The following is a 20,043-nucleotide window of genomic DNA, read 5'->3' as shown; positions in this document are numbered from 1 at the left end:
TTTATCAGGATGAACTGAACATCATCAATGGGAAGGACCCTGAGGGGGGGGGTGTCACAGAACCCAGGGCATAGCCATGAAGTTGTGCCCAAGCCCAAAGAGAAGAAACACGACCTTTCCCAGGGGCTTCCCTCTAATCCCCACTCCGAGATGGCGTGGGGGTGCGAGTGTTCTGAGTCTCCTTTATCTGTCTCACAAATGCCAGGCTGTCCCGCAGCCGCCCACCCGACGGCTGAATGTCACCGGGCCGCCCACAGGCGCGACCATGCTTGATGCTGTTCCCCCTCCCGCCCCCAGAAGCAGTCAGAAGTTGGTCTCCCAGTTTATTAGAAGATACAGGAAAGAGGAACGTTCCAGGCATCCGTGGTGTGTGGGGATCCGTCTCCTCTCGATGCAGGATGGGGCGGTTGGGGTTCAGGTCAGTCCCCCATCGGCAGCCACAGGGCCTTGGTCCGTGCTGCCCTCAGCCCCAGCTCTGCGGATGCCCCCTCGGTCTCCAGATCCCAGGCCCGTGAGCGGCCCCCGTTCACCCACACGGGCTTGAGGTTACCGGCTGAGGCCCACTCCACAAACTGGGACCCCTGGGGCAGAGAGGGGGGTGGTCAGCCAGGCAGGCAGCCTGGTTGCTAAGCACCTGCTTTCTTAGCAACCAGAGACAGACAGGCCTGAGCTGGCTCCATGTCTGTTCCTTGCTATTTTTTCCCCCCAGTCCTGGGGCTTGAACTCAGGAAGGTAGCACTGTCCCTGGCTTCCTTTTTGCTCAAGGCTAGCATTCTACCACTTGAGCCACAGCGCCACTTCCAGCCTCTTCTGTTTATGTAGTATTTATGTGGAATGGAACCCAGGGCTTCATGCATGCTAGGCAAGCACTCTACTGCTAAGCTACATTCCCAGCCCTGTTAATTGCTTTTTGTGTGCCTATACTAGGGCTTGAACTCAGGGCACAGGTACTGGTTCTTCATTTTTTTTCAATCCAAGCCGGTACTCTACCAGTTAAGTCACAGCCCCATTTCCAGCTTTTTGCCGGTTAGAGTATTTTGGACACAGCTGTCCAGGCAGGCATTGAACCAGGATCCTCAGATCTCAGCCTCCTGAGTCACTAGGATTACAGGCATGAGCCACAGGCTCCTGGCCAGCAAATGACCTTTCAAGATGCTGAGGGAAGAAGAGGTTGACCCGTGACTAAGGAATTCCTGCCTCCTTGATGCCCACTTTCAAAGGATGGGACCAATGGTTTGGGTTTCTCAGGGTGGACCCTGACTCTGTTGCTAGGGTGTGGTCCTTAGAAGGCAAAGGGGGGGGGCAGCCTCTAGGCCCCGGTTGCTAAGGAGATCTTCCTTAGCAACCACTTTCTAAAGGGACCAGACCTCTTACCTGTAGCCAAGGCCATGTGCCTGGAAAAGGAGGAGCCTATCAGTGAAGGTTGAGCCACAGAAGACAAAACATACCTGGGCAGATCCAAAATACCACAGCGCCTGGACATCTTGGTGCAAGGCCAGAGTGCGAGTCAGGTGGTCTCGATCTCCTGTTACCACGTTCACCAGGCCGGCAGGAAACAGCGTGGCCATATCCTGGAAGGGGCACGAGGGGGCTTACACACATAGGACTGGAGGGGTCAGTGACTGACAGAGATGAGGGAATTTGGGGTTACTGTGGTGACCAAGGAGGGCAGCCGAACCCCTGCCTCCCCACCTACCACACCTCCCACCTGCTGCCCCAGGGGTTGCTGAGACCAGCATGGGGGTGTGAGTGTACCTGGCAGACTTCCAGGGCCAGCAGGGGACAGGTCCCGCTGGGCACCAAGACCACAGCGTTCCCATGAGCCAGAGCGGGCACCAGCAGGGACATGAAGGCCAGCAGGGGCCACTCGTCTGGGCACACGATAGCCAATACACCGAGGGGTTCCCGGAGCCTGAGCACGAGGCCTCTTAGGCTTGCGATCTGCAGGCACAGATGGCAAGACAAGGGTGGAGGGTGGAGGGGACGCCCCCACGCCGTTCTTCCTCTCACCCCCATCTTTCTTTCTCCAGAACGCTAGTATTAGTAAGACCAGGTGAGCCAGCCAGCCATGCAGCTGCTGTGTGACCTGGTGTGAGTTACTTGACCTCTCTGGGCCTCAGGGTGCCACCTTTACAATGAGTGACAGTACCTATATCACCAATTTGTTGGCAGAATGAAATGTGCTCCTCTGTGCTGAGGGCTGAGAATCTGGCTCAGGTGTGTGTGTTTGTGTGTGTACCTGTGTGGACAAGCCTGTATGTGTATGCATGCATCTGTTGGTGCAGAGAATGAAATCTAGAGCCTTGTGCATACGAGGCAGGTGCTCTACCCCTTGAGCCACCCCCTATTTTAGTTTTTGCTTTCTGTGCTTGAGATTGAATTTCTGCCCTGGCAGGGAAGTTTGCTAGACTCCATCTCGAAAATAACAAGTAACAAACAAACAAAAAACAGGACTAGAGGTGTGGTTCAAGTGGTAGAATAACTGCTAGGCCTCAGGCAAGAAGTTCAAATCCCAGTACTGCTACCAAGAAAAAAGAAACGCCCTCCTGGTGACAGTTGACCAGATGGGAAATCCTGTCTCTGTAATACCCTAGGTAGGATCTGGAGAGTGTTCCTGCGCCCCTCTCACCTGCAGGGCTTGGCCCTGGCCCTGCACCCGGGCCCTCCACGTCCGGAGCCGGCCGATGCTCAGCTCCACCTCCATCTTGGCCAGCTGCTGCTGTACACCGTGCCGCTCCAGCCTGGCGCGCAGCGCGGGCTGCCTGCGCTCCAGGGCGCCTGCCAGGGCCGCCAGCGCGGCCTGCCGGGCGGCGGGGGACTGGGCTGCCCAGCTGTGGGCAGACAGTGCATATTGGGGGGCTCACCTCTGCTGCCAGGAGCCCCGAGTCCACCCATGCGGGGGTCCCCGCAGACCCTCCCTGGCCCCGCTCTCACCCAGGGGCGGCCTGGTGCGCGGCCTCCACTGCGCCGCGGACGTCCTTGGCTCCGCCCTCCGCCACATAGCCATGGAGGCCGCCGGAAAGATCCAGGATGGGCCTCGAACTCCTGGCCCCAGGAGGCTGGAAACGACCTCCCACAAAGAGTCCATAGGGGGGTGCCGGGCTGCACGCAGGGGAAGGGCAGGTGTGCATGTGGGGGGCTGGTCAGTTCAGACACCATGCTCCCATTCACCTTACTGGATAGACCACCCCAACTCTTGTGAGCCTCAGGGGCACCCCAAACCCACTCCCCTACGCTTCCAGTTTCTGGCTTCTGAGAGTACAGACTGAGCGGGCAGAACTGATTTCTTGTTGTTCAGTAGTGGGGCTTGACCTCTGGGCCTGGGTGCTTTCCCTGAGCTCTTCAGCTCAAGGCGAGCACTCTACCACTTGAGCCACAGAGCCACTTCCGGCTTCTGGTGGTTAATTGGAGATAAGAGTCTCATGGCCTTTCCTGCCCTGGATGGCTTTGAACCGTGAACCTCAGATCTCTCAGCCTTCTGAATAGCTAGGATAATAGGCATGAGCCACCGGCACCCAGCCAGAACTGACTTGTGTGTGTGTGTGTGTACCAGTACTGGGATTTGAACTCAGAACCGTGTATTCTTGTCTGTCTTTTTCCCTCAAGGCTGATGTTTTACTAATTGGCTTTTTGGTGGTTCACTGGGGATAGGAGTTTCAGGGACTTTCCTGCCCAGCCTGGCTTTGAACCTCCGATCCTTGGACCTCAGCCTCCTGAGTAGCTAGGATTACAGGTGTGAGCCACTGGCTAGGCAGCACTGAAACTCATTAGGCCCTGGTGGGGGATGGGCGGGGAGTGTGAGGCCTTAAGACCCAGAATACAATCCTCAGTAGCACCCCATGGGGACCCCATGAATGGTTTCCTGACATGGTTTCTTCCTCACCTTCCAACCCTCAGACTGTGGGACCCTGGAACAGCTCACCTGGGTACTACTGGCCCGGCTGGCAGAGTTGAGGGGACAGAGAGGCCAAAGGTATCGTAGTTGAGGCTCTCACAAAGGAAGGGCACCCGGGCAGGGGTCACTAAGGAGCGCAGATAGTCGTGGAGACCCTGCGGGAAGGACGGGGTCAGGGGGTCAGGACGCAAGATGGTGCCAGGCAAGGGGTCGGGGTGGGGATGGGGGCACTCACATCCAGATCCCCATGCCAGGAAGACCCACTTTCCTTGCAGCCACCCGTGGGCACTGCAGGGTCCCTGAGCCCATGGGCATTGATCCACACGGTGCCCACCTGGAGCCTGAGGGGAGACAGGGAGAACTCAGAGAGGGACACGGGAAGTTAGGCTGAGCCAAGTGAGGGGGCAAGAGGCTCAGACGGAAGGGAAAGGAGAGAGCGGGAGCCCGTAGGTGGGCTCTGGGCCCTGGTGGGCACCCACTGACCCGTGGCCCAGCTCCAGCGCCTGCGCCAGCCTCTCGCTCCACACGCTGGCGCTGCCTCCCCACGGAGTCCCATTGGCCAAGGCCAGCGCCTCTTTGCTTGTGCGGAAAGGGGAGGCCACAACCAGTGGCCACGGCACCTAGGAGGGGTTTGGAGGGGCTTAGGAGGGTGGCAGGCATCACCCCCCCCATTCCCTGCCCGTAAGAAGACTCCTCCCCAGTAGTCAGAGGCCCCACATGCCAGTGATACTCTCTCTAGAGGTGCCAGTCCTGGGGGGCTTGAACTCAGGGCCTAGGCGCTGTCCCTGAGCTTTCTCACTCGCATGCTCCACCATGGAAGCCACAGCTCCGCTTCTGGCTTTTTGGTGGTTCACTGGAGATAAGAGTCTCACGGACTTTTCTGCCAGGGATGGCTTTGAACCTCTGATTCTCAGATCTCAGCCTCCTGACTAGCCAGGATTACAGGCATGAGCCACTGGCGCCTGGCTTAGGTGAGAGATCTCTATCACCGAGGGTGAGGATGGAGGAGAATAGAAGAGGATGTCTGGGTGCCTTGGGGGCTCACCTCTGCCTGGGCACTTGGGGAGGCAGGGGGGAGTCCTGAGACTAAGGTTGGGGGATAAAACGGGCTATCTGTGGGCACATCGCCAGCCTGGAACACCTAGACAGGAATGGAACAGATGTGGACTTATTCCCCACCCCAACTCCTCCCTCAGACCAAGGCCCAGGCCCCAGCCCTCCTTCTCCAGACCCGGGTTGGGGCTTGAAGCACCTCCACCCCAGCGTTCACCCCAGTCTGTGCCCAGGGCTCACCTGTCCACCCTGGCTCTGGGCCTCCAGCACATAGCTCTGGGCCAGGTCACGTGCTGCAGCCCCTCGAGCCCCCATGTCCACGGCCGCATCCAGTCCTGGGCCGCTCCGAAGCCTGCCCATCCGGGCCTGGAGCCGCCGCATGGTTTCTTCCCACACAGACTCCTGGATGAGGAGCCTGAGGCCCCCCTGTAGGGATGAGCATCAAGAGCAGAGGTCAAGCTGGGCTCAGGTGCTCATGCCTGAAATGCCAGCTACTTAGGAGTCTGAGCTTCAAGGTTCAGAGCCAGCCTGGGCAAACAAATCTGAGACTTATCTCCAATTAACCAGGAAAAAAGCCAGAAACGGAGGCCTGCTGAAATGGTACAGCATCAGCCTTGAGCAGAAAGGTTAAGGAAGAGTGGGAGTCTTGGGTTCAGGACCCAATTTCAGCATTTAAAAAAAAAAGTGATCCAAACACTATTTTATAGTTTCTGGGACAAACATAGAAAAAATAACAGAGTCCTATCGGGTATGGTGGCTCAGGCCTGCTATCCCAGCTATGTGGGATGCAGAGATAGGAGGATCATAGTACAAGACCAGCCTGGACAAAAACATTATCAAGAACTCATCGCAGGCTGGGCATGGTGGTTTATATCTGTAACCTTAGCTACTTGGGAGGCAGAGATAGGAGGATTGTGGGCTGAGGCCAGTCATGGGGTCAATGCTCAAGCCCCTATCTAAAAAATTACTAGATCAAAAAGAGTTAGATGCATGGCTCATGTGGTACAGTACTTTTGTTTGGCAAGCACAAAGCCCTAAGTTCAAATCCCAGTATCACACACACAAAACCCCAAACAGGTGTCATGGAGATTCAAGGTAAAGAGCCCTAGACACAGACTAGCCTAGTGACAAGAGGTCTTACAACCAATGAACTAAAAGTGAAAATTAATAAATGTGGGGGCTGGGAATATGGCCTAGTGGCAAGAGTGCTTGACTCATATACATGAAGCCCTGGGTTCGATTCCTCAGCACCACATACATAGAAAAGGCCAGAAGTGGTGCTGTGGCTCAAGTGGCAGAGTGCCAGCCTTGAGCAAAAAGAAGTCAGAGACAGTGCTCAGGCCCTGAGTCCAAGGCCCAAGACTGGCAAAAAAAAGTTTAAAAAAATTAATAAATGTGGGCACTCAAGGTTTGCATTCGATCCCCGCATCCCTGCGATATTCGGGACAGGAGCACTGGGGACTCACCGGGCTGCGGTCTGACCAGGCAGCATCAACCACACCCTCCACAGCTGAGTCCAAGTCCGCTGAGTCTGTCAGCAGCAGCAGCGACTCTGAGCCCAGGGCCAGGCCCAGCTCAGCCCTCTGGCCTGCCAGGGTCCGTCGAAGGGTGCGTCCTTCCTGAGGGAGGGACTGCAGGGTTCAGTGGGAACATCGCCACCAGGATCCCAGTCCAGCCCAGCTCCGTTCCAGCCAGATACCTCAACAGCACCACAGAAGGTCACCATCTGCACTCCAGGCTGGGACGCCAGCACTGGCCCCAGGGAGGAAGAGCCACTGACCACATTGAGGACCCCGGGGAAGGAGCCCAGCTCCCCTGCCAGCTGGGCCACGAGTAGGGGTGTTGGGGAGGCCGGTGGAACAAGGGCCACCACAGTGCAGCCTGGAGAAAGAGAGGAATCTCATTCTTCCTCCCTCAGATCCAAGTGTCCAGACCACAGACCCTCCTCCATCAGACCCTTGGGACCAGTCCCAGCCTCCTCCTCAGACCCAGGGGTCCAAACCGCAGCATCCTCCCTCAGACCCTGTAGTCTGCCCCCAACCTCTTCCTAGATGAAGTGCATTTGGCCCTGTGTTGTTTACCCACAGCCAGAGCAGGGCAAATCCTCCACATCATTTCAATAAAGGAGAACGTGGGTGGTAAGATGAGGCCGATGACTCCTGCAAGAAGCAGCAGTAAGGGTGGGCACTGAGGAATGGCATGGTGGCTCATGAAGGAGCAGGGGCAGGAGCAGGAGCTCCAGGTCTCACCTGTGGGCTCCCAGCTCGCCAGTGTCTCACTCTGAGCCTGTGCCTGCACTGCGTAGTACTGGAGCAGTTGCTGGGCCAGCGGGACTTCCCGGTCTCGAACCTCACGAACAGCCCGTCCAGTCACCAGGGATTCCAGGGTCCACAGCAGCCGCTGGTGCTTCTGGATACTCTTGGCCAAACTAGTTAGAGAGCAAGGGGGATGGTGTTTGCTCATGCCAACCCCAGACCACAATTCCCACGAGGCCCTGGGGCACCTGTGCTATTTACCACAGGGCAGCAGATACCAAAGACTTATGGGAAACATAGGTGAGAAAACTCTAAGGGCCTTGGCTACCAGTAACAGCCTTTCTACCTTCTATACCCACCCGGGAACTGAGTCTCAGCCTCTAATGTCAATGGTGGAAAATGAAATCTTTATTTTTCACTGCTCCCCCCAAATGTGCAGAAAACGGGGAGCCTGTATTCCAGTAAGCTGCTGAGAAATAGGGTTATTCTAGGAAATAGACTCTTCATTAGGCCCAGTGAATTGTGGAAAATGGGTGTTCTGGCCACTAAAGCTCAGATGCATGCTGGGAATAAGAGCCCCAGCTGTTGACCGATTCAGTAGAATATTGTGAAACAAAATTTGGAGGGGATGCCGGCTGTCTCTCCCCACCTTCCCACCACATCTGGCTGCATCACCTGGTCAGGTGCTGGGCCCTGGAGGTTCCGGGGAGTCTGCTCCAGCCCACAAAAGCAGTCCTAGCTGCGTCCACCGCTGAGACTACATCATCAGCCGAGGCCTCAAGGCAACTGGCCAAGATCTCTCCTGGGGAGACAAGCAGGGGACCCTGATGGCAGGAGAGCCCAAGTCAAAACTGGTGGGCCCCTGGCTCTCTTTTAGGTGGCTTGTCTGGTCATTGGTGAATCTGTTCCCCTGGGCTAGGGAGGTTCACACCTGTCATTCTAGCGCCTCAGGAGGCTGAGATCTGAGGATTGGAAGTTCAAGTCCAACCTGGGCAGGAAAGTCTATGAAACTTTTCTTTCTCTTTCTTTTCTTTTCTTTCTTTCTTTCTTTCTTTCTTTCTTTCTTTCTTTCTTTCTTTCTTTCTTTCTTTCTTATCTTTCTATCTTTCTTCCTTTCTTTCTTTGCCGGTCCTGGGCCTTGAACTCAGGGCCTGAGCACTATTCCTGGATTCTTTTTGCTCGGGGCTAGCACTCTGCCACTTGAGCCACAGCGCCACTTCTGGCCGTTTTCTATATATGTGGTGCTGGGGAATCGAACCCAAGGCCTCCTATGTACGAGGCAAGCACTCTTGCCACTAGGCCATATTCCCAGCCCTTCTTGTGATATCTTACACCCTCATTTTTCTTTCCCTTCCCTAGATCAGGTAGGCATATGTACAATATCTAGTGTACCAAAATCATATACAGTAACCACGTAGGGTATGCCACAGGAAATTCATCTAGAACTTTAAAGATAAGGTCAACAATAGAATCCTCCTATGTCCTTCTCTTGGAGTTGTTTTTGCTTATCCTTGTCTTATATGATCATGTGTACATAGCTGTTGAGCTATTGTGGTCCACTGATAGGTTTATTCTAGGCCTTTTTATGTTTAGTAGTTGTTTGGTTTTAGATACATAATGCAAAGTCGCTGACCCAAACATGTGGAAATAATACCCTTTGAAAAGAAGTTTGTTGTTTTGCAGACCTGGTTTCTACTGTCCTCCTCCCTCCCTAACAGTCATATGTCAAGGAAACCATGCCCCTTTGTTCTCTGTGTTCTAGGCTTATCTTGCTCAACATTATTTGTGAAACTCCTATTTCTAATGCATCACCAGAAAGCCCAAAGTACAAGTGTGGTTCAAGTGGTAGAGCACCCACCTTGAGCAAAAAAAGCTAAAGGACAGCACCCAGACACTTGAGTTCAGTTTTGTCCAAGGACTGACACACAGCCACAAAATCACGCAGTTATGGACGTGTAACCATAATTAGGCTGACTGTCATCAAGAACAACGAGACGTCTCATCCCTTTTCCTATCCCTGGGGTATCCTGGCTGGGTAAAACTGGAAAACACACAAATGTCCCCCACCTCCCCCTAATGACTGGGGGACATCGCACACCTGTGACGGGATCCTGGCAAGGCACCGAGTTCCTGTGTTCTGGCTTTAGCCACTGCCCATGCACACAGTGGCCCAGCTGCCGGTCATGTGTGTCCAGCCAGGCCTGAGAGAAGGAAAAAGTGTGAGAATTAGCCTGGGAGGCAGCTGACTCCCTACCCAGAGTCCTCTGCAAGGAGAGACTTATACTTCTTCCCTTCAAGAATTAATTTTTTCTTCCTGTTGTATCTTATTTTTTGTTGTTGTGGTTTGAAACCTGGGCTCTATGTTCCACAAATGAACCTACACCGCCAACCCCCAGCCCCGCTCCTTTTTTTTTTTTTCCCCTCCCCAGTCCTGGGGCTTGAACTTGGGGTCTAGGCGCTGTCAATGAGATTCTTTTGCTCAAGCCACTGTGCCACTTCCGGTTTTCTGGTGGTTAAGTGGAGATAAGAGTCCCACACAGACTTTCCTGCCTGAGCTGGATTTGAACCTCGATCTTCAGATCTCAGCCTCCTGTGTAGCTAGGCTTACAGGCATGAACCACTGGCACCCAGCCTTGTTTAATTTTTTTGAGGTGCTCAGGGCTAGGCAATCCCTCTGTAGCTCTGAACCACACTTGTAGATTTTTCTGCCCTGGTTATTTATTTATTTAGGCCAGTCCTGGGCCTTGGACTCAGGGCCTGAGCCACTGTCCCTGGCTTCCTTTTGTTCAAGGTGGTACTGGGGAATCGAACCCAGGGCCTCATGTATACGAGGCAAGCTCTCTTGCCACTAGGCCATATCCCCAGCCCCTGCTCTGGTTATTTTTGAGATAGTGTCTTGCTTTTTGTCTATGATCAGCCTGGGCCACAGTCCTCCTATTTAGATTTCCTGTGTAGTTGGGATGACAGGCATAAGCTACCACACAAAGATAAGATGAAATTAAATCTCAAACTGGTGTCTTCCTAATCACAGCCTCCTGAATCGTTGGAATGATAGACATGAGCCATCATTCCTAGCTACTTATTTCTCTCTAGAGCAAAAGGGTCACTCAGAAGTTCCAAACTCAGAATGACTGTTAATGCAGCAGAATGTGATAACGCCAGCACGTTACATAACACAGTGAATCATTATCTGTTAGGAAAATGAAGCTTCAAAATTTATAGGGAAATAATGACATCTGGACTTTGTTTAAATTACACTTAAGAAGAAGGAAAAAAAAACACCCCTCTTACTGGGTTTAAAAGAAAAAAATAACCCAAAGCGAAACAACATTGGATGAACTATTCATTGCTGAAGTTGTTGAGTAATGGGTAAATGAGTTCCTGATAAATATAAAGTTCTCTGGGTGGAAGACTGAAGTTTTCCCTCCAAAAGAGAAACAAGTCTCCAAAAGAATGTGCGCAAGGTCCTGGCAGGTCACTAAGTGGAAGAAGATGTCGTGCTGGGAACCGAATGCTCCAAACTCCTCTAAAATAATTGTTTCCAGATGATTTATGTCAGGGAATCGGAGCCAGAGGTTGCCACATTTTGGAATTTTATTTTCTAGGGAGGCTAGAGTCCAGAGGATGTTTACATGGAATTAATGGTCGAGTAATTGACATTTTCATAAACAAAAGCTCAGGCTAAAGAAAACATGTTTAGTAGTTTGAGTCTGATCCACATAGTGTAAGGCTGAGACCTTTATGGGTAGGGGAGAAACTCTGGGTTTGGAGTCCAAGGGCTCAAATTCAAATCTAAAAGTTGTTTATTTTTGGTACTGGGGTACCAAACTCAAGGCTTTATGCTTCACAGACAGGTTCTGTACCACTTAAGACATACTCCCTAGTCCTTTTGGCTTTAATAATTTTGGGGATATGGTGTTGTATTTTTGCCTTAGACAGTGATCTCCTATTTATACTTTCCAAGATGTTGGGATGACAGGTGTATATTACCATGTCCAATCTGTTGGTTGAGATGGGGATCAGGTAAACGTTTTCTTCCTGGCCTCAAAACTCAAGTCTTAGTACTGGTAGCTCATGCTTGTAATCCTACTCAGGAGGTTGAAATCTGAGGATCACAGTTCAAAGCCAGCCTAAGCAGGAAAGTCCTTGAGACTCTTATCTCCAATTAACCACCAGAAAAAAAGCTGGAAGTAGTAATGTGGCTCAAATGGTAGAGTTTTCGCCTTAAGCAAAAAGGAACTCAGGGACAGTGTGCAGGCCCAGAGTTCAAGCCTCCAGATTGGCAAATAAACAAACAAAATAACTAGTTGACCTGGGATTAATGGGATCAGTGAGCTTGGAGGTAGGCACTAAACAGACCCTCTTATCTGAGTTCCTACTATATTTCTAGTCAATCCTATCATTAACTTTTTTTTTTTGGGTCAGTTGTGGGGCTTGAACTCTGGGCCTGGGCACTGTCCCAGGTTTTTCTGTCTGGGCTGGCTTTGAACTTCGATCCTCAGATCCAGTAGTTAGGATTACAGGTGTGCGCCACCGGTGCCTGGACATTCAGTATTTTCTACGTGGTGAGTCACAGGTCTCTGTGTCCAGCCAGCTCCTGTTCCTAAGGTACTGGCCCAACAACACTGAATCTCCATATGGCTGTCCTCATGTCACGAGACCTGTGTCTTTACTCCAATCCCATAGCCCTGGGACCACCAGGGAGGGTCCCTGCTTTCTCAATTCTACAATCTCCACAGCACACCTGACATCCAGTCTGCTCCATCACCTCACTGTTCGCAGCCGGGTGTTCATCAGTTTTCACCTGGCCCACCCTCATGGCTCCAGCCTCCTGCCTGCCCTTTCTCTTAAAGGAACCCAAGCTGGGTGCTGGAAGATCCTGGAAGTGGGGGGTACGATCCCCAGAAGGGACTGAGGATGCAAGAACCCCCCATCTCCAAAAGGGTTCTGGAGGACACCACTATAGATATGGTCCAGCAGAATAAGATCAAGGGGCCCTGAAGCATCATGGGAGGACCCTGGGAGCTTCTTTCGGGTATTGTGTGGGATGGAAAGTTCTGCTTCTTTCTGGGGTGGTGAGCGGGCCCACGGAGGCAGGATCTGAAGATCTCCGGGTGATCAAGGGAGCCCTAGAGGAATTCTAGGGGACCCCAGAGTGGAAAGTGTGTGGATGTTCGGAAGGTCACCGACCCCCCTGGGTCCCCCCCCCATCAGGAATCCAGGGGGCCACGGAAGGTTCTGGGAACTACCCTCAGAGGGTTCTGAGGAGTTGGGGGGTGGGGCCCACCCGGGGAAACTCAAGATCAAGGAGCCCGAGACCCACTGGGGATCACCGGAACGGACAAAAAGCTCAGTGGAGCCAGGCGTCTGAGATCCTAGCTATCCAGGAGGCTGAGATCTGAGGCTCAAAGTTCAAAGGCAGCCCGGGCAGGAAAGTCCATGACGTTTATCTTCCATTAACCTCCCCAAATCCGGAAGTGGAGCTGTGGCCCACGTGGGAGGGCATTTAAAAAAAAAAAAAGCTCAGGGCTCGCAATCAAGGCCTGAGTTCCAGCCCCAGGAATGGCACCACCACCCCTAGCAGAAAGCTCCATGGATCGGCCCCTAGGGCCTGGGCCGAACCCAGGGCGGGAGTCCCCGCGGCAGGAAGGGGCGGGGCCGCCGCGGAGGATCACGGGAGCCCGCGCACAGACTCCGCCGCCACGGGCCTAGGGACGCCGGCGGGCCGCGTCCCCCCCACCTCCCCGCAGGCCCTCACCAGTGCGCATGCGTGGCTCTCAGGTACTGGTCCGTACTCCATGGTGGTGAAGATCTCGCTGACCCGGGGCCCTAAGTGCGTCGCAGCCATCGCTCGCCGAAACCTCTTCCCGAGAAAGACTGGGGCACTCGGCCCGAGGGAACCTGGAGGTCGGGAGGGCAGCGCCGCCCCCTCGCCGCCCTCCACCCGAGGGGGCGGGGTCGGCGAGCAGAGGGCGGGACGACGGGGGTGGAGAGCCTATCGCGGCCCGCTCTCTCGGGCCTTGGAGGCCGGCGCCGGGAAATGTGATTTATGAATTGCACACTCCAGGCGTGTTGGGAAAGGGGGGTGGGCAGTGAGCGGTTGGGCTAGCCAGGCTCTGGATCTAAAAGGGTGGTGGCATTGTGGATCCCCTTTTTGTACTGGCCCGATAGGGGTCCACTAGGAGCCCGGATCCAGGTTCTTAGTAGCTCAAAGACCAGAAGGGAGCCTCAGCATAGACACTAAAATTAGGGCGTGATGACCTTGACTTGCACAGTAATCTGACAAGCCAAAGGGTCTTAGAAGGGGCCGGAAGTGCGGCACTTGGTCACGTGCCTCAGGGCTTATTTATGATTGGTCGGGGCCGCTGACTCTGGATCCTGATTGGTCCGCAGCGGCTACCGCTGTCTGAATGGGCGTCGGAGTAGAAGGAAGTGTGGCTCGTTTCCTCGGTTACTGAGACCGGAAGGACGGTTTGTAGTTACACACTTGACCACTGCGACCAGGAGGAAGACTACGGAGAATGGATCCCAATGGATTTCACGACGGTGCCTGGACTAGAATGGAGCTAAACTCAGAGGCCGCGTTCTTAGGGTTCTAGATAGAATATGGTACAAGGAGTTGATTGAGAGAGAGCGAGAGCTCGGGAGTGAGTTCCAGAGTTCGGAGCCCGGGAAAAGTGCCTCACGTCGAGGGTGCTGAGGACGCCTAGTTGTGTTTCCTAGGGCATGGCGGATTCGAAGACTCTTCTGGCATCAGAGCTAAGTGAGGCAGAGACGATGGGTGACGAGGCAGCGCGGCTCCAGCAGTTGCTGCTACAGGTGGGAACTGGTGACTTCTAAGTCCTTGGGAATTAGAATTTTTGTGGGTGGTCGAGGTATGACTCACAGTTCCTAGGATGCACCGTGTATGTGGGGGGAAGGGGGGAAGAAAAAACGACGGCATATGGGAATTGTAGTTTATTGGCTCCGCTCTCTAGGTTCAGAAAAAAATGGAACTGGAATGGGTTGTTTTCAGGTCCTGGAATGGGGGAGGGGACCTAATTTCATGTCATCTGTAGTTTTATACAGTTAAAAAAAATAAACATTTGAAAAACAAATTATGGGTGTTTTTTTTCTCCAGACTCCAATTCTGGAAGCTCTTTTTCTTCACAGGCTTCTAAGGAGTTCCAGCAACCTCAGACAAGACCAGAATCTACACAGATTCAACCTCAGCCTGGTGAGAAAGACTGAGTCCCTCAGAGAGAGGAACAAGCACCCAGAGAGAGCAGCGATAGAGACTGGAGGTGGGGGACACTAAGAGAGGAAGCAGGAAGGACACACAAGGTTATAAAAGCCTGGGTGGATATGTGGAGCGACATCCAGAGAGCAGATAGAGGACAGAAAGCATAGTTGGCAGGTGAAAGGGACACAACACCAGAAGAGGGTTGGGGCCTCAGGTAGGGAGCAGATTTGAAAAGAAGGGGATGGAGAAGTGGAGATACCTTGCCTAGCAAGTTGAAATATTGAGTTCAAACGCCAGTACCCCAAAAAGGCAGAGTTTTGGGGGAGAACAGAGAGACTCAGTGCAAGGGTATGCAGAGACCCAGCAGGAGGACAGCAAAAGAGGGAGAGGCTGAGTGGAGACTGAGCCCTTGCAGACAGATGGTCAGGATGAAACCACTCCCACAGGTTTCTGCATAAAGACCAACTCATCGGAAGGGAAGGTTTTCATCAACATCTGCCATTCTCCTTCCATCCCTCCCCCGGCTGACTTGACTGAGGACGAGCTGCTTCAGATGCTGGAGGAGGACCAAGCTGGCTTTCGCATCCCCATGAGTCTGGGAGAGCCACATGCTGAACTAGATGCAAGTCAGTGCCTCAGAGGACCCTGGAGTCACCCTCCCTTCTTCCCGAGCATATGAAAATCAGGGCCCAGGACCCTTCTACCTCAGATCCCTGGAAATTTGCTTCCGATCCCCTATACGGATCCTTTCCCCTCTGGAAAATCCCTAGCCACCTGGCATTCAGTGCCCAGCCGGACTTTTTTCTGCCCACCTGGCCAGGCTGGCACTTTCTGCCCCACCTAGGGGAGCTGAGGTTGAGCAGAGGGCCAGATGTCACTTCTTTATTCTCCTATGTCCTTCTATGTCCTGTTTCTTCCATTCTTTTCTTATTTTTACTATACTGGGCTTCAAATTCGGGGTCTACCACTAGACTCATATCCCCAGCCCTTTTTGTTTTGGTTATTTTTCTAGTAGGGTCTCATGCTTTTGCCCCACAGCTAGCATCAGAGCTCAGTCTCCTGTCTATTCTGTCTAGCAGGGATTACAGGTGTGAGTGGTTTCAGTCCAGGTGTCCCTAAACTGAGATCCTATCTCTTTTTCTGGACCGTGTCCCTGTTTTTTTTGTTTATTTGTTGCTCATGGGGCTTGAACTCTGGGCCGGGGCACTATACCTGACTGAGCTCTTCAGCTCAAGGCTAGCACTCAACCACTTGAGCCCACGGTGCCGCTTCCGCTTTTCTGGTGGTTAATTGGAGATAAGAGTCTCACAAACTTTCCTGCCTGGGCTAGCTCTGAACTGCAATCCTCAGATCTCAGCCTCCTGTGTAGCTAGGATTACAGGTATGAGCCACCAGCACCTGGCCCCCTGTTGTATTTCTATGTCCTGTTTTGCAATTCATATGTGTCTCCAAAACCTTCTTGAGACCAAGCTTTGGTTACTGTTGAGTGGGTAAGGATTTACCAAACCCAGATCCCACCCTTGATACACTCCTGGTCGGGGGAGGGGAGGGCAAAGTCACATGCAGTTTCAATATGGTATGGTTTGTGCTGCATTGATTCTGAGAGAGGCTTCCTGGAGGCAGGAATGTCAGGTAGAATGCACAAAGGAACATGGCCAGGAGCAGTGGCTCATGCTTGCAATCGTAGCTACTGAGGAGGCTGAGATTGGGAATATTGAATTTCAAGGTCCCCATCTCAACAAAAAAGCTGGGCATGGTGGTATGTACTTCTCCTCCCAGTTACCCCTGGAGCAGAGGTAGGAAGATCTTAGTGTAGGCCACTCCAGGCAAATGGTGCCAGGCCCTACCTGAAAATTGACTCCACTGTACAGGGCTGGGGGTGTGGCTCAAGTGGTAGAGTGCCTGCCTAGTAAACTTGAGGCCCCCAGTTCAAACCCCAGTACTAAAAAGGACAAAAAAAAGTTCTGAAGAAACTGGAAACTGGAGTTCTCAGAGGGTTCTATGCAGAGAGAACAGAGGGGGCCTAGGTGGGAGAGCAATCAAAACAGCCAGTGTTTGGTGAGATGTAAAGGGACAAAATGGGGAGAGTAGAAATAAACTTTTCCCCAGAGATGGAGAGACAGACAGTTGAATGTTTCCAGTGCCGGGCTGGAGTGACTGGAGCAGGGTGTGTGAGGTCCTCTTTAGGGATCGGAGATGAGAGACTGGAAGCCCAGGGGACCCTGCTCTGAGTCCCCTGGGAAGGACATCTGGAGCTCTCAGTTGCTAAGTCTCTAGGTGGTTACCACCCCTGTCCCTAGATGATTTTCCTGTCCTGGGGTATCCTGTGGAGGGCTTGGTGGGGGTGGGGGTGTCGTGTCTCATGCCCTTTTTCTCTCTGCAGAAGGACAGGGCTGTACGGCCTACGATGTAGCAGTCAACAGTGACTTTTACCGGAGGATGCAGGTGGGGGGCCGGTGAAGCCTAGGGGGGGGAACAGGGGCTCCCGCCACCTCCCCCCACCCCCACTGTCCTCGCCACATCTCCTTCCTCACATCTCTGCTCAGAACAGCGATTTTTTGCGGGAGCTCGTGGTCACCATTGCCAGGGAGGGCCTTGAGGACAAATACGGCTTGCAGCTGAATCCGGGTGAGCAGGAGGCAGGAGGTTTGGGCATAGCAGGGGAGTTGGAAGCAGATGGGGGGGTTTCCCTCCCTCCCAGAGAGGCGGGGTGGGCAGGGATCTCCTTAACTTGTGATTGATTGGCAGGCAGCAACTTCCTTGGAGGGGAGGGGAGCTTCTTAAAACAGGAGCAGGGCCAAGCTTTGGGGGTAGGAGTCAGGAGCATCTGGGGTGGTTTTTATTGGTGCATACAGTAGGGGACGGGGCAGATTGACCACATACGGGCGTGGTCATGCCTGGGCTCTAGCATTATGGATGGAGCCTCTTGGCTAGAATGTTACCTGAGAAGAAAAGGGAACCCACTGATTGAGTTTTGGTTGTCTCCCCTCAGAATGGCGGATGTTGAAGAACCGGCCCTTTCTGGGCTCCATCTCACAGCAGAATATTCGCTCCAAGCAGCGCCCTCGGATCCAGGAGCTGGGGAACTCGTACACACCCGACTCCCCACGAGCTGATGTAGGGTGAGCCTTTATGAAGTCCATAATGGTTTCCCAACACCCTCCTGAGCCCCTCCCTCACACCTCAGCCCCCACACAGGCCAATGCCCTAAGGGTCTGGAAATCTGGACAGCCAGAACTACCTAGGAGGCCCCCAAGGCACAGGGCTGGGTGGAGAGAAAGCGCCCAGGGTTGCTTAGGCGAGGGGCTGGCAAAGACTTGGACCATGTCCCCAGTTCTGGACCTCATTCCTCCTAGTCCAGAGAAGCCTCATCTGAACCTTTGGCTGGAAGCCCCGGATCTCCTCTTGGCCGAAATTGACTTGCCCAAGCTGGTGAGTACAGCTCAGCCAGAGCAGGACAGCAGGTCCGGGACCGTGGAGCCTGTCTCCAGGGGCGAGTGATAGAGACTGTCACCACACCTGAACCAGCTACCTCTCCTGACCTAGGAGGCCATTGGCCCCCTTTGTGGTGCTGTCCCGAGGGGGCTCAGGGAATAGGAAGTGCTGTCATTGAGACTTGTAATTACTCTCCTCACCTCCCTCCCTTCTCTATCTCCCTTCCTTCCCTCTCACTTCCTCTCTTCTTGATTGAAGACAGGGCCTTGTGAATGTTCTGACCCTTTAAATATTGTTTCCTGATACATGGGGCCACGACCCCGGTCCACCGGGGAGGTGGGCCCATTCCATCCACCTTATTCCCAGGATGGGGCTCTGGGGCTGTCGCTGGAGATAGGGGAGGACCGCCTGGTGATGAGGAGCCCCCAGCAGCTGTATCATCTGGATGTCTACATCCCACTGCGGATCAACTCTGAGGCCAGCAAGGCCGCCTTCCACTGGCAGCGAAAGGTACGGGGAAGCCGGGGCACTGAGGAGTCTGGACCCTTGAGCCTGAGGGAGGAGGACTGCGCCTGGACCCCTGGGTCTGAGGGAGGAGGACTGCGCCCGGACCCCTGGGTCTGAGGGAGGAGGCTGGGGCCTGGACCCCTGGGTCTGAGAGAGGAGGACTGCGCCCGGACCCCTGGGTCTGAGGGAGGAGGGTGGAGGCCTGGATTCCTGGGTCTTGAATCTTTTTTTTTTTTTTTCCCCAGCAACTGCTGGTGGCTATGCCCCTTCTTTCTGTGCCTTCTTGACCACAATCCTCTTGTGCTTTCAACTGTGACGATATCCATGGCATCTCTGTAATTGGAATAAAAGATATTTGTGTGTAATCTGTCTCTGGCTTGGACTCTGGGGACAGGGAGAGTCGGAGAAAGGACAGACCTTTGGTGGTGGCTTTGGAGTCGGCTAGAAATCCCTTCCTCTGCTGGGGCCCCGTCCTCTCCTCAGGACCCCTCCTTCCCCTCCAGCCTCCCAGCTTCCTTCTTTCCCTTGGTTTGTTCTTCCCAGGGCCTCAGAGCTTCTGGGCTGCAGCCCCCCGCCCCCACCTCTGTAAACCCCTGTGTCCCCTGTGGCCTTGGGAGAAGCTCCACATCTCCTTTTCTTTTTTCCCTGTGCTGGTTTTTGAACCCAGGATCTTTTATTTTTTTTTGCCAGTCCTGGGCCTTGGACTCAGGGCCTGAGCACTGTCCCTGGCTTATTTTTGCTCAAGGCTAGCATGCTGCCAATTTGAGCCACAGCACCACTTCTTGATATATATGTGTATATATATATATATATACATATATGATATATATGTATATATGGTGCTATATGTGTGTATATATACATATATACATATATGATATATATATGTATATATATATGGTGCTGTATATATATGTGGTGCTGAGGAATCGAACCTAGGGCTTCATGGATATGAGGCAAGCACTCTTGCCACTAGGCCATATTCCCAGCCCCGGGTTTCATTTTTGTCCACGCTGACCTGGAACTCACAGATCATCCTGCTTCAGTCCCCAACTAGCTGGGATTACAGGCATGCATCACCCCACTTGGACTGAAGTTCCTCCTTGCTCCTTTGGTGATCAGATCCCCACAGTATCTCCACAATAGGAATCCCAGTTTATGTCAACCATACCAAATTCTATGGCCCAAAACATCAGGCTCTAGCTTCCTCCTGACTTTGCAATTGCTGTTTCCTCTGTTGGGGATCTGCACCTCATTCTACTTCCCTCTACACCCATCCCCCTCTACTTTTGTTTCTGGGGATCAAACCCAGGACTTTGAATGCTAAATACACTCTAATGCTGAGCTATATTCCCAGCTCTTTTATGGAAAATTCCCTGGGAAAAAAAACTAGTCTTCCCTATCAGAGTGAGAATCCTTTGATGGCGGGGCTGAGGATGTAGCTCAGTTTTAGAGCCCCCAAAAAATCCAATATCCATCCATCATCCATCCATCCATCTGGGTTTGGTGGTGCAAGCCTGCAATCCCAGCAGAGGCAGAACTGGGAGCTCTAGCCTGGGCTGCACAGTGAGGCTGTCTTGGACCTATCGTCCCCACGGCGGGACAGTGGCACACAGTAGGAACTCAGCAATTACTTGCGTCCTGCCTGGGAAGACCCTGTCCTCTGGTTGGGAAGT

The 20,043-nt window shown here is 53.3% G+C and overlaps 2 protein-coding genes and 1 long non-coding RNA gene across 3 annotated transcripts; 1 reads left to right on the top strand and 2 right to left on the bottom strand.

Annotated features, from left to right (window-relative positions):
• Nucleotides 1-324: 324 nt before the first annotated feature.
• Nucleotides 325-13,143, bottom strand: Aldh16a1 (aldehyde dehydrogenase 16 family member A1). The gene is made up of 17 exons (XM_048330123.1): nucleotides 12,962-13,143; nucleotides 9,302-9,404; nucleotides 7,879-8,005; nucleotides 7,198-7,376; nucleotides 7,030-7,107; nucleotides 6,648-6,829; nucleotides 6,415-6,567; nucleotides 5,189-5,374; nucleotides 4,941-5,036; nucleotides 4,379-4,515; nucleotides 4,131-4,236; nucleotides 3,923-4,050; nucleotides 2,935-3,102; nucleotides 2,630-2,831; nucleotides 1,756-1,941; nucleotides 1,449-1,571; nucleotides 325-581 (listed from the first exon to the last, which is right to left on the bottom strand). The coding sequence occupies exons 1-17, from the start codon at nucleotides 13,049-13,051 to the stop codon at nucleotides 420-422; spliced, it is 2,406 nt and encodes an 801-aa protein (XP_048186080.1). The 5' UTR covers nucleotides 13,052-13,143; the 3' UTR covers nucleotides 325-419.
• Nucleotides 13,144-13,610: 467 nt separating this feature from the next.
• Pih1d1 (PIH1 domain containing 1) lies at nucleotides 13,611-18,732 on the top strand. Its single transcript, XM_048329530.1, has 9 exons — nucleotides 13,611-14,022; nucleotides 14,356-14,419; nucleotides 14,872-15,051; nucleotides 16,809-16,870; nucleotides 16,972-17,053; nucleotides 17,418-17,547; nucleotides 17,782-17,857; nucleotides 18,227-18,370; nucleotides 18,613-18,732. Exons 1-9 carry the CDS (start codon nucleotides 13,930-13,932, stop codon nucleotides 18,652-18,654), a joined length of 873 nt encoding a protein of 290 aa, XP_048185487.1. The 5' UTR covers nucleotides 13,611-13,929; the 3' UTR covers nucleotides 18,655-18,732.
• On the bottom strand, nucleotides 18,610-19,040 carry LOC125338619. The gene is made up of 2 exons (XR_007208343.1): nucleotides 18,959-19,040; nucleotides 18,610-18,923 (listed from the first exon to the last, which is right to left on the bottom strand). It is a non-coding gene; the product is annotated as an uncharacterized LOC125338619 (long non-coding RNA).
• Between the last annotated feature and the right edge of the window lie 1,003 nt (nucleotides 19,041-20,043).

Source organism: Perognathus longimembris, chromosome 20 (genome assembly GCF_023159225.1).
Source record: "Perognathus longimembris pacificus isolate PPM17 chromosome 20, ASM2315922v1, whole genome shotgun sequence".
In the NCBI taxonomy this organism is placed as follows: domain Eukaryota; kingdom Metazoa; phylum Chordata; class Mammalia; order Rodentia; family Heteromyidae; genus Perognathus; species Perognathus longimembris.
Note: the sequence above shows the minus strand (reverse complement) of the source record. Positions and strands in the feature narration are given on the sequence as shown.